General features: G+C 48.8%; 1 protein-coding gene across 2 annotated transcripts; it reads left to right on the top strand.

The window, feature by feature from the left end:
• Positions 1-139: 139 nt before the first annotated feature.
• On the top strand, positions 140-9,493 carry AIRIM (AFG2 interacting ribosome maturation factor). 2 transcript variants are annotated; one of them, XM_060089518.1, is made up of 5 exons: positions 140-403; positions 583-857; positions 2,744-2,923; positions 5,092-5,214; positions 5,388-9,493. In XM_060089518.1, the coding sequence occupies exons 2-5, from the start codon at positions 583-585 to the stop codon at positions 5,488-5,490; spliced, it is 681 nt and encodes a 226-aa protein (XP_059945501.1). In that variant the 5' UTR covers positions 140-403; the 3' UTR covers positions 5,491-9,493. The 2 variants fall into 2 exon arrangements, with proteins under 2 accessions (XP_059945501.1, XP_059945500.1); XM_060089517.1 differs by having other exon boundaries at positions 5,096-5,214; positions 5,388-5,495.
• The last annotated feature ends 7,695 nt before the right edge of the window (positions 9,494-17,188 follow it).

Here is a 17,188-nt window from a genome sequence, read left to right as displayed (position 1 = left end):
TAGGAGGGTCCCATAATAACCAATCACAGGGAAGCTCCGCGATAGGCCAGCCAGTCCACATGTAGGACTACAGTACCCAGAAGGCACTGACGGCATATTTTCGCGACTTGGTAGCCACGTTGGGGCATGCGTAGAGAGACCCGGAGGCAGGCTGGGGCTCTTGGAAGGTCCTTAAACTTTGATTGCTTTAGCTTTAAGTTTTCCCGCTGGTTTAGGGAAAGCGACCCGCAGCCTCAAGGAGAGGAGACAAGCTTCTGGCTCCGAACGCACGGATAGGCCTGGGGAACCCGCAGTCTGAAACAGGAAACTACCCGAACCCGGACGAGCCTCCTCCGAGGGATAGTCAGGAAACGCTTCCCGAGGTGGGAAACAAGGGTCCTGCCTTCCGAGACCCCCTCTAAAGGTAAGACAGCGCCTCGCGCTAGAAACTTCTGTCGGGAGGGGTAGACGGCCCTACCTGAGGGAAACGCCGTTCTCACCTGCGGACGGAAATAACTCCCACCCATGACCCGGTCCTTCCCCTATCGACTTGGAACCCTAATGCTTTTTTTGTGTATTTTTTTTTCCTTCCCCCAACGGAAGATGACTCAAGACCAGCCTTTGCTCGCGGTGCAGGAGGCCCTGAGGAAGTGCTTTCCCGTGGTGGAGGAGCAGCAGGGCCTGTGGCAGAGCGCTCTCAGGGACTGCCCGCCCCTCCTGGCCTCCCTCAGCAACCTGGCAGAGCAGCTGCAGGCCGCACAGAACCTGCGATTTGAGGATGTGCCGTCACTTCGGGCCTTCCCAGACTTACAGGAGCGGCTGAGGCGCAAGCAGCTGGCGGCTGGTGACACTCTCCTGGACAGGCTGGGGGAGAGGCTGTAAGAGGCTCAGTGGCGCTCGTTCTTGGCGGAAAGATTTTAAAACTGGGTGTTTAATAAGCTAGGATCAGTCGGAAGGGTGTTTTTCTTCTTACTTGAGAGCGTGGTATTTAGGGATAGGTCAGCCTTACCTCCTTTCCGTTTGTTGCAATGGGATCTCTGTCAAGAAGCCATTTTCTGGCACTTCCCTTGTCAGACTAGGCGTGACAGTGGTGGACTTTGTAAAAGTTATCAAAGCAATGGGGAACGCTTATTGGCCCTCCTCTATAGTCTTTCTTAGGTAAAAAGCAGTGAGGAGCTATACCGTAAACTTATTAGGTGCCAGAGCTAAGGGTTTTACATACATTATCTCATAAAATCTTTTCAACACCTCTTTGACTTAACCTCACTTAATTAACTTTTCAGGTGAGGAAACTGAGGCTCAAGCAGATTGCCTATGGTTGTGCAGTTAGTAAATAGTAAAACTGGGATTCTAACCCCAGTATGCCTGACACCAGGGCCACTTGTTCTGCTGTTCATTGGTGTCTGCGTGCCAGGAGTAGCATGTCTCTAAGCTCTTACTGTGCCTAATGTTAGACCCTCTACCTTAGAGTTACCGGTAATTGAGGATAGAGAAGAGACAGGGCACGTATGGCCTTTCCTTGACCAGGACAAAAGAAGGTTCTAGTGTGTAGAGTCTGTGCCATAGACTAATAGGAACCTGTCAAAGATGGGGCCTTCTTTGTATTCATTTGTACAAAAAACATTTATTAAGCGCCTATCGGATGCCAAGCACAGGTGCTAGGAATACAACAGTGAAGCAGACTTAGTTCCTAAGCTGAGTAAAAGAGACAAGACAATCAATTAAATTTGGTCATGGTACGTTCTAAGATAGTGAACTTTTATTTCAATTGATTACGTGTTTGTGTGTGAGTATCGGGCTGTTAATTTTAAGTCTATTTTTTAATTGTGAGTCACAGTCAAACATTTTTGAAAGCTGCAGTTCTAGGCTAGGGACTGCCTTGCCCTTTGGGAAGTTGTAGCCTTCGTCTTGGTGGCTGGGCCCCTTGGAGTCACCAATGGAATAATAACAAAATTTACCATAAGCTAGGCGCTTCGCGAAGCACTTAATATGCATTGTTGTATTTACTCTCACAACAATCCTTTTCATTCATTGGACAATTGTTTATTGTTCTGTCTGCCGGTCTCGATGTTTTAGATACTTAGGATGCACAGTGAACAAAAGAGACTGTTTTTATTCGTGACTGAGAATAAGTAACTTTCCTAAGATCCACAGTAGTCTGGGTGTGTCAAGAGCCCAAATCTTACCTGTTCAAGAATTCGCTAGGATGGGGCACGAGGTAGCATGAGAACACTACTGGCTTGTTGCTTCAGTTTCCTCTTGCTTATTCCTTTCACGTACATTGCATTGGACTGTGTGTGAGCATTTGCTCGCCTGTATGGCAGCCCCAGAAGGGCCGCTTGGTCTTTACTTTCTTTGGCAGCTGGGAATAATATCATCACACAGCTTTGAGAGCCATGTAACTTCAGCCTCTCCACCTTTAAGTCCGTTCTTAATTCTTGAGCCACCCCTGCCTCCAAGACACCATCATCAATCTCTGTAGACCAGTGGATCTCATTTGGAGGCAGTTTTTCCCCACTGGGATGTGTGGCAATAAATATCTGGAGACGTTATTGATTGTCACAACTTGGGAACGGTGGAGGCGTGGTTTGTTCTTGTCATCTAGTAGGTAGAGGTCAGGGATGCTTCTGAACATCCTGCAGTGCACAGGGCAGCCCTCCACCACAAAGGATCATCTGGTCCAAAATGTCCTCAGTGCTGAGGTTAAGGAACCTGGCCTTAGGCCTTTCGCATGATATCGCCTAATATCAGACTCTCCCCCTAGAGCCGACCTCCTCAAGGTGCGTGATGTAGTCAGCAGTCACGTGGAACACGTGCTTCAGGTCTATGAGCAGCATGCAGACATGATCAGCCTCGATGCTGTCCTGCAGGCTTCAGCTGCAAGCCCCTCTGTGGCTGAAATGTTGGAGTGGTTACAGGATATCGAGAGACATTATCGAAGTTTGTATCCTTTGCACACATTTCAGGTAGTTCCAGAGCTGTTCCAGGAAGTCTTTTTAATTTCAGTTTTCACAGGATTGCCCCAAAATATATAGTATGGGTCAGTTCTCTTTGGTTCTTGAACTTGGATTCTTTCTGCATTCCTTTGTACAGTCATTCCTTAGATCACTTATTGAGTAACTGCTCCCTGCCAGGCGTTGCTCTAGGTGCTAGAAGATAGGCATTAAAAAAAGGACATTATAGGGCCTCCCTGGTGGCGCAGTGGTTAAGAGTCCGCCTGCCGATGCAGGGGATACGGGTTCGTGCCCCGGTCTGGGAGGATCCCATATGCCGCGGAGCGGCTGGGCCCGTGAGCCATGGCCGCTGGGCCTGCGCATCCGGAGCCTGTGCTCCGCAACGGGAGAGGCCACAACAGTGAGAGGCCCACATACCGCAAAAAGAAAAAAAAAAAAAAGGACATTATATAGAATGTCAGATGGTGATAAGTGCCTTGGAGAAAAATAGAGCAGGGAATGAGGAAAGCGAGGGGTGAGGGTGGACTTGTGGTTTTAAATAGGGTGGTCTGGGCAGGCCTCACCGAGAAAGTGGTATTTGAGAAAAGACCTGAAGTGGGTGGGGGAGAGAACCATGGGGGTATTTGGGGGAAGAGTGTTTCAGGTAGAAGAAACAGCAAGTGTAAAGGCCCTGAGGTGACAGCGAGCCTGGTATGTTCAGGAAGTAGCAAGGCGGCCAGTGGGGCTCGAGCCGAGTGAAAGCGGGGTGGTCTAACAGGAGATGTGGTCACAGAGGCAGGGCTAGGCCTGGTGGGGCCTCCAAGGTCTTTGAAAGGATTTTGGCTTTTACTCTGAGTGAGATGGAAAGCTATAGCAGGTTTTGAGTAGAGGAGTGACCTGATCAGACCTATGTTTTCAACAGTATCACCCAGCTCTGTTCTGAGGAAGGACTTGGGTGGAAGCAGAAAGACCTGTGAGTTGGAGTCCTCTCACCGTTTTCCTCTCAATTCTTGCCTGTTAGTCGCATCTACCCTCTGGCTGGAGTTTCTATCTTCATTTGAATCACTCCCAAGCCAACCTTTATTCTTGCCTCTAGTTTTGATTTTCAGTTTCCCGCAGATGCCTCCCACTGGAATCTCACGGAACTGCAAGCTGAAATGGAGAATTGAAATCCTCCATCCAGCCCTCCTGTTCAGCTCCTGTTTCCTTAAGTTGTAGCATCAAACCTGTCTGATCACTTAGTCTGGAAACTTAAGCAGCATTTTCCCCCCTTCCTGCTGTTTTCTGCTTGCAGCGTAGCAGCATCGGCCACAGTGGTGGCAACAGCGGCGTGGGCAATGGGAGCAGTAGCTGGGGCCACCCTCACTGAGCGCTTATGGTGTGCCAGCTGCCGTTGTAAGAATGTTTGCACTCAGCTCTTAAGTCCTTCCATTCTGTTTCCTTGGTGCTTCTTGTAGTTTGCTTCTCTATCCCCACTGCCTCTACCATTGTTTCTCACTTGGACCCTTAGTCACATGCAGTCTCTAGACAGGTTTCTCTGACCCTGGCTTCTTTCCCTCTAAGCCACCCCCGGGTAGTGGCCACACTCTGCAGATCTATCTTCCGGAAGTCTCGTTCTGATCCTGTTGCTTGTGTAGGAGTTTTCAGTAGCTTCTGGTGCTCTGAGGACGAGAACCCCCGTGCTGGTCTTTGTGTTCTGGCTCCACCCGCCCTCTCGGCCACCTTTCCTGGTACTCTGCACATCGTTCCATGCCAGCCGCACTGGAAATGTCCTGTCCCTGAATCCATTATGTGCTTCCCTACTTCTGTGCCTTGGCTTAAGCTCTCCCTACCAGCTGGGATCTTCCTCCTACCCTCTAAAGGGGATGAAGTCATCCTCTGAACTTCCACTGAGTTTTATCTTTCCTGTCATTTAGAGTCTTTTCAGTTTCTGTTTTTTTCTCACCACAGTGAGATCCCAGATTGCAGGGACAGTGTTTCTGTCCTTTTCCCTGTAGCCCAGAGCCATGTGTGTAAAGAAGGGCTCGGTAAAGATGTGTAGCAAAGGCAAGTCCTGCCCACTTGGTAAATGTAGCAGTAGCTGTGCTTTCACTTTTCTAGCTCCTAGGAGCTCTCTCCAGGGTATTTTCTTCCTTCAGCATATTTCATTTTCTTTTTGAGCACCTTCCTTAACTCCCAGGAAGGTACCTGAAGAGGAAGTACCTTCTGTCTTCAATCCAGTGGGGAGACTTGGGAAACATCCAAGCTTTGCCCAAAGCCTGGGACCGAATTTCGGAAGACGAACACCCAGACCTTGTACGAGGTACTGGTTTTCATTTAGTCCTTCGTGTCTCCTCCCCTCCTTTCTTTCTGTGTCTCACCTCTTTGAAAGCATGTAGAGATGCCCTCATGGTGCCTTTGTAGCTTTTACAAATCTGATGTTTTGTGTTTTCTGGAGAGGTGATATACCATGTGTTCTCTCTCTTCCTGTTCCAGATATCCTGTTGAATGTTTCCTTCTTCCTGGAAGAGTGAAGAAGCTGTATGTTTATCGGGAGACTAGGGGGACGCAGTTGAAGACCGACATTGCTGCACTCTGATATTTCTAAAGAAATGTCAGCGTTGCAACTGGACTTATTGGAAATGTCAGTGCCTAGAGCCTGAGGATTGTGCTGGATCTTCTTCATGCCAGGTCCTGGGTGAGGGCACATGGTCACACCTTGCCCTTTCCTAAGGCTCAGGGGAGTGGACAGAGACAGAGAGGATGCAGGAAAGGCCGTGCAGAAGAACATTGGGGGCAGAAGCAACAGCCACAGAAGTGGTAAGGAAGGAAAGGACGGGGTATAGAGTGCCGCTGCCCCCAGCATCATCCAAAGCTCTGAGCCTCGTTGACACCATGTCCTGGTTTCATGTATTTGTGTCAGTACCCAACTCCTTGATGAAAAAAGTGGCTTTGATGATTTAAAGAAGTAAGGGGTGGGATTTCCCTGGTGGTCCAGTGCTTAAGAATCCACCTTCCAATGCAGGGGACACAGGTTTGAACCCTGGTTGGGGAACTAAGATCCCACATGCCGAGGGGCAGCTACGCCTGCATGCCACAACTAGAGAGAAGCCTGCGTGCTGCAACGAAAGATCCCGTGTGCCGCAACTAAGACCTGACACAGCCAAATAAATAAATAGATATTTTAAAAAAATAAAGAAGTAGAGGTGATGTTGGTGGAAAACAGTTACTATTTTCGAATTGCAATAGCTCCTTATCATCAAAACAATTTCAGTTTCCAGAGCCTACCACCAGGGGGAGGTGGTGCAGCATGAATTATTCTGAATGCTTTGTGTTTGGAGAGGGGTTCCCTTGTTGCTCTTACTATCTGAAAGTAAGTAACTGGCGATAGTGGGACTCCTAAAATAACTGTTTTTTGTTTTTTTAAAACCAAAGCTGGTGACTGACTTGCTACAGTTCTCTGATCTTGAGGTAGCTGTGTGGATGGGAGAACACCAGCTCACAGTCAGGCGTTCAGGGTTGGGTTTCTGAGGCCCAGTGCCTTCATCAGTGAAATGGTCATGGTACTTCCAGACCTGTCAGCTTACAGGGCTGGTGTAAAAATCTGGGTCATTGGATGTAAAGAGGCTTAATAAAGAATATAGATATTTTTCAAAATGGAAATGATTTTTTTCATATTACAAAAGTGATATATGCTTTTTAAAAAACAGTAGAAGGGCTTCCCTGGTGGCGCAGTGGTTGGGAGTCCGCCTGCCGATGCAGGGGATGCGGGTTCGTGCCCCAGTCCGGGAGGATCCCACATGCCGCGGAGCAGCTGGGCCCATGGGCCATGGCTGCTGAGCTTGCGCGTCCGGAGCCTGTGCTCTGCAACGGGAGAGGCAACAACAGTGAGAGGCCCGCGTACCGCAAAAAAAAAAAAAAAAAAGAAAAATTGTAGAAAATATTTAAAATGCAGAAAAGTATAAAACAAACTCCACCAGAGATATTTTGTTAAGTATCTTTTTAGTGTCCATATTCACAAGTTTTTTTAACAAAACAATTAGGGTGTCATTGATAAATACTGTTTAAATTATCTTTTTAAAAAGTCTTAATATAGTTTGGCCAGTTTTTCATATCCGTGAATATAGCTCAACACAATTATGAATTTTATGAATGTATTATAATGTTATATTTTACATGTATTTTTTAAAGTCATCATGTTTTTCTACCTGTAAGGATAATACATTCTGGCTGTGAACAATTGAACTATTACAGAAAGTGAAAAATGCACAATATCCACCTACCAGATACGTAATCATTTTTAATAATGTGGTGTATATTCTTCCAGGATTTTTTTTTCTTCCAGGAATTAAAAAAAATCTATCAGATATATAATAATTGTAAATAACACTTAACTCAAGACATTTGGGTATCAAGTCTTATGATGTGCTGTGGGTACAGAGGTGAAGGAGAGCCCTAAAAAGATTTATAGTTCAACCAGGGAAAGATTTAAACCAGTGTTTCTCAAGCTTGAAAATGTATATAAATCACTGGTATCTTGTTAAAATTTAGATTCCCATTCTGTAAGTCCTGGGGTGGGGCCCTGGACTCTGCATTTCTAACGAGGTCCCAGGTGATGCTGATGATCAAGGACCAGACTTTAAGTGAAGAGGTTTAAACTGTAATATAATAATGCTGTATTTGAGATCAAAACAATTCCATGAGAGAATAGAGGTGACAACCAACTGCTTGTGAAACTACTTCGTGGTGACTGTGACATCTGAGTCAGGCCTTGAGGCTCAGAAAGGAGTGCAGGGTGCTCCACGTACAGGGGCAGTCTAAGCAAAGGCAGTATTTGAGAAAGAATGGAAGCTGATACCTCCTGGAAGTGTGCGGGCATTGTGCTTGTGGCTTGTACCCCCTAGAACTGGAAGCATTAACAGTTGACTATAGCAAGTCACTGGAGTTCACCGGGGGACGGAAAAGTGGCAGGAAATGGGTCTGTAAAGGTGAACTGGGATGAATTTGTGAATGCCATGATCAAGAGTATGTATTTTGCAAATGGGAGTTGCTTGTGTGTGTGTGTGTGTGTGTGTGTGTGTGTGTATAATAATGAGCTTTTTAAACCTCCCTCATTGAAGCAAGTAATCATGACTGAATAGACACAAGTATGTTTAAGGTGCTAAGTAATAACTATGTATTATTTAAGTATAATTTTTCCTTCTTAGCTTTTTTCTTCTGCTGTTAAATTGCTATCCTAATTGTCCCTTTTATTTATTTATTTTTCTTATTTTTTTGGTTGCGTTGGGTCTTAGTTGCAGCACTCGGGGTCTTCGTTGAGGTGTACAGGATCTTTTTGTTGTGGCTTGGGCTCTTCATTGCAGCGCACGGGCTTCTCTCTCTAGTTGTGCGTGGGTTCCAGAGCACGTGGGCTCTGTAGTTTGTGGCTCACAGGCTCTTGTTGAGGTGCACGAGCTCAGTAGTTGCAGCATGCAGGCTTAGGTGCCCCGCAGCATGTACGTTCCCCGACCATGGATCGAACCTGCGTCCCCTGCAGTGGAAGGTGGATTCTTTACCACTGGACTACCAGGGGAGTCCCTCTAACTGTCCTTTTTAAATTTACAATTAATTTGGTTTATTTTTTGAGTAAGTGATACTTTCACATTGTACAAAATTCATAGGGTGCAAGTGCATATTCAGTGAAAAGTTCCCCGTTACTCAGTCCCCCTCCCTGGAGGCAGCCAATGTTAAATGTTTCCAATGTGTCCTTCCAAAAATATTCTTTGCCTCTATGAGTGCAGGGGTGGTTACCCTCCAAGATAGCCCCATAGATCCCAATGATCCATGCCCTTGTATACTCCCCTCCCCTTCAGTGTGGGCTGACCTTGCAGATTCGCTTCTGATGAATAGAAGACAGTGGTAGTGGTGGTCATTTCTGGAACTAGGTTATGAGGAAAGACTGGCTTCCATGGCGGGTGCTGTCCCTTGCCCTCCTGGGGAAGTCGTCTGTGAGGCAGCCCTGTGGAGAGCTCATGTGAGAGCCTGATGCCTGCCAGCAACCCCGAGTGAACTTGGGAGCAGACCCTCTCCCCGAGCTGAGCCTTCAGATGAGACCACAGCCCCAGCTAACAGCTTGACTACAACCTCATGAGGACCTCAGCCAAAGGCAACCTAGCTCAGCCGGGCCGGGATTCCTGACCCATGGAAACAGATAATAAATGTTTGTCTTAAGTCGTTAAGTTTTGGGGTAATTTGTTACACAATGATAGATGACTAATGCAAGAGGCAAATATTTTTGTATTCTCCGTAACTTCATACAAATAGTAGCATGCTGTATATCCAGTTTTGCACCTCGTTTTTTCTACCTACTGTATCTTAGAGATCATTCTATATGAATATGCAAAGAGCTTCCTTAATTTTTTCTAAAAACAGTTGCATAGGTTTCTGTTGTGTGGGTATAACATAATTTATTTAGCCCCTTACTGATGGCCATTTAGGTTGTTTCCAAAGTCTTGACGCTCGTTAGGTTTTGGTAGCCCTCCCTTTCACTCCCACCCCTGCTCATGGTTTTTTCCTTGGAATTTTCAGTTAGTTAATACCACCCCACCCACTCACCCCCAATAAAAAAAAGAATTCTGTTGGTATTTTTGCTGGAATCGTATTAAATTTATAAACTAATTCAGGGGGAATCATCATAGTGGGAATCCTTCTGGCTCTCCTTTAAGCATGCCACTGGCTCATGGGTTGAGATATTAAATGTGAGTTCTTTTCTCTGTTTCCCTCAGGTGGGGAAATAGACTCCTGGTGCTCAGAGCCCTCTTCCCTGTCCGTGAGACAATCTGTTGGGACGGAATGAAGAATGTGTGTTTCTTTCCTGTCTCTACCCCATCCACATAGAATGGACCTCAGGATTCTTCTCTCAGGCAGATTAGGGGGTTTTCAAAGCCAATGGGATCCTAGGCTCTGAAGAAAAGGACTTCTCCCTGCCTAGGGAGAGTCCAGGCTGTGTGGTCTCTCGGACTTTAATGGGGGCCGGGGACCATCTCCAGCTTGTTCAAGCATTGGGTTGTTTGTAATTCTTTCTCCCTGTGAGAAGGTGGGGAGAGCGCACAGTTGGAGGAGCAGATTCAGGGATATGGGGAAGGAGCTAGTGTGTTGATAACCAACTCTGGAGAAACCTTGCTGAATTCAAGTGACGCAGACCTGGGTCCAAGTCTCAGGTCAGCCTCTTACTAGACAGGTGATCTTGGGCGAGCCGTTTTCCCTCCTCTTAAGTTTCAGCTTCTTCATCTGTACAATGAAATAATGATGTTTGTCCTTACAGAGTTGTAAGGCTCAAGTGGGAGGAGATGTGTGAGGGCTTTTGGTAAATTTATAAACATTGAAGGGGCTGAAATTCACTTGAGATTGATTAGTCACCTACTGAGTGCATAGCTCTGGGCTGTGCCCTTTAACATGTTCCTCAACCCTTAACAAGCAGTGAAATAAGTATGTTTGAGAAACAGTTTTCTACGTGGCCACAGCTTATCAGTGGCATTGCCGGGATTCGTACCAGGGTTTTCTTGGTTCTGGTGAAAGGGGTCTTTTCCTTACACCACTGTTTCCTCTCTGCCACAGAAGGCAGAAGCTCCCTCACACCTCCTCAGCTGTGACAAGAGTTGGTTTGCCGAATACCCAGCCGTGCCTGGGACGTGAGTCCTCCAAATGCAGCGGTGAGTGCAGCGCTGCCCCCGTCTGGCTTGGCAGGGGCACATGAGGCGTCCAAGGCTCAGGGCGCTACAACCTTGCCAGTTACCCTCCTTTCTGGTCCCACAGCCAGGAGGCTTGGAGTGCGTCCTGGGGCCGTCTGCCAGAGTCTTACACTTGTGCCCTTTATGCCAGGCGCTGGGAGGAGAAAGCCAGTCCTTCCAGGCACTCTCCCTCCTCCCCATCGTTCCTGGAAGGCTCCTTCTTGGTTTCTACAGAGTGCAAAGGAAAGTCACTTTTTCTGAGACTGGTACCTGGTACAGCATATGAGGGTCCCAGCCCCAGAGATTCTGATCCAGTATGTGTGGGCAGGGGTGAGGTAGCTGTATGCTTATCAAGTACCCCCCCCATTCTCTTGCAGGGTCATTCTTGAAGAAATAGCCTTAGTCCTGAGAAAAAGCAGCAGCACAGAGAGAGAGAGAGAGAGAGAGAGAGAGAGAGCTGGGTAGGATAGCCACAAAGATTGTGCTTCTCTGGGGAAGAAACCAGACTTAACAAATTTCTCATTGCACCTCTTCTTCCCTTTTTGTGGCTTCCCATCACCTAGCTGGTCCTCAATCCCAACGGACACCCGGCTGTGTTCCCCCAACCCCTCTGCTGTTTGGAGCGGGGTGGTAGTAACTTACATACACGGCACCTGACAGTCTGCCACCTCCATATCCATTCATTCAGAGGCCTCCCGGAACAAATTGCCGGTGATACGGAGATAAATAGGGGGAAGTACACAGTTAGTAGGTCCGGCAGATATGTAAGCCCATTGTGAGATGTGCCGTCATAAAGATGTGCTGGTGACGCAGTGGATGGAGAGATCCTTTCTCTGGGCGTTTGTGGGAGGCAAGAAAAGGGAACGTAAGAGTAGGTCTCCAGCAGCTTAAATTCAGCCAGAATCTTCCCTCTGGTCTCTAATGGACTGAGAGATGGGGGAGGGGGTCAGCCCGACCCGTTTGCCCTCATGTGAGCAGGGAGCATCATCTTCCCGGTTCAGACGTGCGCAGTAGTTCTTAATTTGCACAGAAAGCCCGGACTAATAAATCCACTACTCAGTTGCAATCCCCACAGTGCGTTTATAGGCAGCAGCTGACTTTTATCAGCTCGTTTGTTCTTTCACATAAGCAGAGTTTTATGAGGGTCTCCTGAGCTGGCTCATAACGCGATGAAACGTCTGCAAAACTCAACCATAAATCCCCGGCACCTGCCAAGCAGAGGATGCTGTTTTCCAGGCACATTTTGTCCAGCTGGCGGCTCTGTCCCCTTGCCCAGTTTGCATTTCTGCACTTGTCTCTTTAAACTTGGATTTGTTTTTCAGCTCTCTGCGGCCTCTTTAAAGGCAACTGAAAAATGAGGGGTAGGAAAAAGGAACTAGAAAGTTATGTCTGTGCTAAAAATTACGTCTGGCTTATGTTGCCCTGAAAGCTGGTTTTGATCCCACTGCTGAAACAGAGATCAGGCTTCCCAGCCACACGAACCCCAGGGCCAGGGACTGGAGGATAGCGCCAGCTGAGTCCACTGTTAATACTTTGATTCTTTTCTGGGCCATCACCCTCTGTACTTGCCAAAGACCCAAATCCTCAGTTGTCAGTTCCGTAAATTAAAGGAGCAGCTCCAGAGGCCTTTTCCCCAGATGGTCTCCAAGCATGACATCTTTTCCCAGCATTTCGAGAGCTCCCCCAACACAGAGAGTAAATTTAAATGCCCTCCGTCCTCCAAATAAGGCAAGACCTGGCCTCTCTCAGGATGCTGGCTGGCAGAGGCGGACTGGTTTCTTGGGAAAGCTACAAACGCCTCAGCAGAGCAGGTTGTCTGTCTAGGAAATGCTATGTGGCCCAAGGTTGTGCTCTCAGAATCATTCACCTCTCTGTTTGCAGGGTCTCTTGGTTTTGGTCAGGCGACCACTAGGCCCGAAGAAGACCCCTGGGGCTGCCCTTCATGTGGCCTCATCTCTTGCTCATTTTCCCTAGACCCCACTTCAGGGCAGCTTCCTGGGCGTGTGACCTGTGCTTATAAGGGTCCCCCAGCTCGGCCTAAGGCTCTGCTGTCACCCTCTTGAAATTCTTAATAGTTTTTGAACAGAAGCCTGGATTTTCATTTTGCACGAGGCCCTGCGAATTACGTTGCCAGCCCTGCCCCACTTCCCTCTGGTCCTGCTGCAAGGAGCTGCCCCAGGTCTGTGGACAGACCCTCTCTCTCCTCCCAAGTCCAAGTCCGAGACTGTGGAGAGCAGGTTCCTTGCCTGTCCGTGAGGAATCTGGCCTTGCCTCCCTCCCCAGGGCTCCCGTTGTCCAGTCTTCCGGTTTCAGCCACTTCCTGTCACGTGACAGCATCTCGAAAAGCCCTGAAGCGGCCTCTTCCAACCCTAACTCACTGAGTGTCGTCACCTGCTCCTGGCCCTTCATCACCTTCACCTTCCAGAAAAGACTTAGGGTTAATGCACTCTGCTAGGAGAAAGCTGCCTGCTCTGATGGAGGGACTGAAGCCTCTGCTAGAAAAAAAACAGCTGCTAATCCCCATCCCCGCCCCAAAGGCAAGACACAGTTCCCTGCACGGGAGGGGGATCCCCCCTTCCTTCTCCAAGCCCAGCTGGGACACCATCTACTCCATCATGTCTTCTCTTATTCCCCTACTCAGAACAACCCTTCCTTTTCCAGCATGTTCCTCGTATCTCTATCACTTCATTTTTTGTATCCATCCTTATACCCCTACTGGCCCAGCAAGGTGCTCAGCACCTCTGGGGACTGAAACGAGTGGCAGAAATGCTGCAGAGAGTTTGCAGCTGCCCGGCTCGAAGGAGGTGGACTTGCCCCACCTGGTGGGGTTGTGCAGGGTTGGGGGGCTGGTCCTAGGCAGAGCGGACCGGCTACCGGTGGCCGTGGCCTCCCCTAAAGCCATGGTGTCCTGGAGAGATCACGAGCTTCGGCAGAATCCTGGCTGTACCACCTAGGACTGTGGGGCCTTGGCTTTACCTCTCTTCCTGTGAAATGAGGATAATACCTGACTCACCGGACTATTAGGAAAATTAAGTGAGCTAATTTATTCAAAGCATACAGGATAAGGCCCAGCGCACAGTAGGTTCTTAGTAACTGTTTTATGCTGCCCTCCTCCACCTTCTGGAGGACTGAAAGCTGAGGCCTTTCCTCCTTTGTCAGGTATCAGCTGGGCTGAGGGTATGGTCCCTGGCTACGTGTGTCTGGGAGCTGAGCTGGTGACAGAAGTGAAAAAAGGCAGGAGCGGACCCACCACCCCAATGACAAAGAGCCGCAGGCCAGGCAAGGCAAAACCTCCTCCCTTCCCCAAGCCCTGCCTGGCTTGGGTTCCCAGATCCACCCGGCATTGCCACACCAGCGGAAATGGTGGTTGCCTTATGATGGTTGCTGTCCCAGCCAAACCCCAGGACTCTGGCGACAGCCCTGACTGGGCCTGGCCACCACATCAAGGACAGAGCTCCACCCTCTTTCCTGCACCCCCTCCCACCTCAGGCTTCCCCGCCTCTTTCCTCCCCAGAGAACCCAGGGTGGAACCTCTCCCTGGGGCCGGGGTCGGCCACAGGCCCCTGTGGCAGCTGCTGCCGTGCGGTGGAGAAGGTTCTGGACGGGGAATCAGGACATCCGCCACTCGCTCCTGTGGGACCTGAGCAGGTGACCCGACCTCTCTGGACCCCAGTGTCTTCATCAAAAAAGCAAAAACAAAGCGGGATAGCAGACAAAAGTTTCAACTTCACAAGAATTCTGCTGCAAGAGTTAAATGGGCTAATAAATGTAAAAGAGCTTCAAATCATATACAAATAGAAGTAATGTTCCTCTGAGAAGCAGCAGGGTGTGCTGGAAAGAAGAGGGATTTGGGAGTCCAATAAGAATTGCACCATAATCACTATTTACTGAGCAGTTTCTCTGCTTCAGGCTTATGTCTAGTGCTTTTAGATCCATTACAACCTCCCTGTGAGGTAGATTTATTCCCCCGGTTTTACAGATGAGTCTGATTTAGGAGGCTCAGGTGACTTGACTCTCCAAGGTCACGTAGCTGATCTGGGGTTTAATCCTTGAGGAGCTCCAGCGTTCCTATCTACTACATAGCCATCTAAGACAGCCCCGGCCAGTGTCCGTAGCCAGTCAGCAAGACTTCTCTGTGCCTTGGTTCCCTCCCCTGTGCAGTGGAGGAGAGGAAGTGAGCTCAGGAGAGGAGTGTGGCTGGCACAGTGCAGGGCGGGTGGGATGGTGGCTGACTCTACCCGCAGCAGTGGTTCCCAGCAAGGCCTACGACCGCCCCCCCATCACAGGCAGGGCTTCTGGGGACCACTCAGTGAGGGAAGCCTGGCTCAGGTAGGAGCATAAGGTGTGTCATTTCCCAGCTACGCTTGGCAACTCTTCAGAGGCAAGGCTGGCGGATGTGAGACACCCCGCTGCCCAGGGCAATCTGGAACCTGCCTCACTTCTGTCTCCATCCACTGAAATCTCCATCATGCTCCACGAGTCACCCAAGCACCAGAATTCCACACCACTGCGTGGGGGAAAGTGCACCCAGTGAGCCAGGCTCACAGACCGGTTTGTGAGAATAACCAGCACCACCTGTGCAAGCCACGGACCCCAGCACACTGATCCAAGGCCCGGGGTCTGAGGAGGGCACTTCTTTCTGGCTGAGGACCCCAGCCCAGTAGCATCCTCTATCCAGTCCCCCTCGCCCTGGCTGCCTGGCCCAGCAGGAGACAGGTAAGATGTGGAGTGGCCATCATTTAGACCCTGTGTAACTCTGAACAAGCAAGGAATAAACAGTCTCTCCCTTGGTGAGGACTGAAGGATTGAGACCAGTGGTTCTTATTCTTGGCTGCAATGGGAGTCACTGGGGGAGCTTTGTAAAGCACCAATGCCTGTGTCCACCCCCAGATTCTGGTTTAATTGGCTGGGATGCAGGCATTTTAAAAGCACCCCCTCCCTGTGACTTTAATATGCAGCAAAGGTAGAGAACAACTGCGTTGATACAACTCATTCATTGAAGAACCTTGCTTTTGAATGTCACCATGTGTCACATACTCAGCTAGGCTCCAAGGTGAGCAAGAGTCTGGGCCTCTACCCTCACGGGGCCTGTATTCTAGTGGGGAGACAAAATAAGCAAGCAATAAAGTGGGTAATTGCAGATGGTAATAAATGCTGTAAGGGACATGGAGCAGTAATGCAGTGAAAGAGATGGGTATTAGCTGTGGCTAGAGTTCTCAAAGTGTCGTCTGGGGACTCCGAGGCCCTTTCAGGGGATCTGCCAGGTGGAAACGTTTTATAACATAGTGGTCCCTTGGTATCCGTGGGGGATTGTTTCCGGAACCCACGAGGATACCAGAATCCACAGGTACTCAAGACCCTTATATAAAATGGCATAGTATTTGCATATAACCTACGCTCATCCTCTCGTATGTACACTTTAAATCATCTCTAGATTACTTATAATACCTAATTCAATGTAAATGCTATGTAAATAGTTGCCAGCATGGCAAATTCAAGTTTTGCTTTTTGGAACTTTCTGGCATTTTTTTTCCAAATATTTTTGATCCTTGGTTGGTTGAGTTTGCAGATGCAGAACCGTGGATACGGAGGGCTAACTGTACTAAGACACTGTTTGCCTCTTCTATTCTCATTCTCACACAAGTGTACAGGGGAGTTTTCAGGTGCCCTGTTGTGTGTAATGACATCCTCACTCTGACAGCTAACGAGGCGTGTGCTTGTGTGTTCCAGTGTTTTAAAACATTCTCAGATTTAATGTCTATTTTTGCAAATGTTGATAGATACAAGCCACATGAACACCAGCAGAAACTCTCTGGGGTCCTCAATTTTTAAGAATGTAATAGAGTCATGAGACCAAAAAGTTTGAAAACTGCTGATCCAGGGGAAAAGGCTTCCAGAGGGTTCTGAGATATGGGAACCAGCTTGGTGTGTCCAGGAAAGAGTAGGAAGGCAAGGAGATTAGAGTGAAGAGAGAAAGGGGTTGGTGGCAGATGAGGTCAGAGGGGAAGGTAGAGACAAGGCATGCAGGAATCTGGAGGGAGGACTACTGCAGGCAGAGGAGGACTGCGAGGCTGTCTGGGTGTGAAATAAAAGATTGAACCAGGGGCTCCCCTGGTGGCGCAGTGGTTGAGAGTCCACCTGCCGATGCAGGGGACACGGGTTCGTGCCCCTGTCCGGGAAGATCCCACATGCCGCGGAGGTCCGTGAGCCCACGTACGGCAAAAAAAAAAAAAAAAAAAAAAAAATGAACCAGGATGACAGCCGTGCAGACGGAGAGAAGTCGATTCCAGAGATATCTGGAAGGTGGAGTCACCGGGACCTGGTGATACATCAAATGTAGAATGGAGGAGGATGGCTCCAGCTTGCTGGCCATTCGTCAAGGCAGGGGACACAGGAACTGGATGAGTTTTAGGGTGGGTGGTTGAGGACAGAATGTGAGAGGTGTCAGGGGTGGGGGATGTCCAGCTGGCTTCTGGAGAGGTGGGTTTGGATGTCACTGGAGGAGTCAGGGCTGCAGTGATCAAGCTTTGGGAGAATGTGTGCAGAAAGGAGGAACTTTGCTGGGGAACCCCAACCTGCAGGACGTGG

This window comes from Mesoplodon densirostris, chromosome 2 (assembly GCF_025265405.1).
Source record: "Mesoplodon densirostris isolate mMesDen1 chromosome 2, mMesDen1 primary haplotype, whole genome shotgun sequence".
NCBI classification, from domain to species: domain Eukaryota; kingdom Metazoa; phylum Chordata; class Mammalia; order Artiodactyla; family Ziphiidae; genus Mesoplodon; species Mesoplodon densirostris.
Note: the sequence above shows the minus strand (reverse complement) of the source record. Positions and strands in the feature narration are given on the sequence as shown.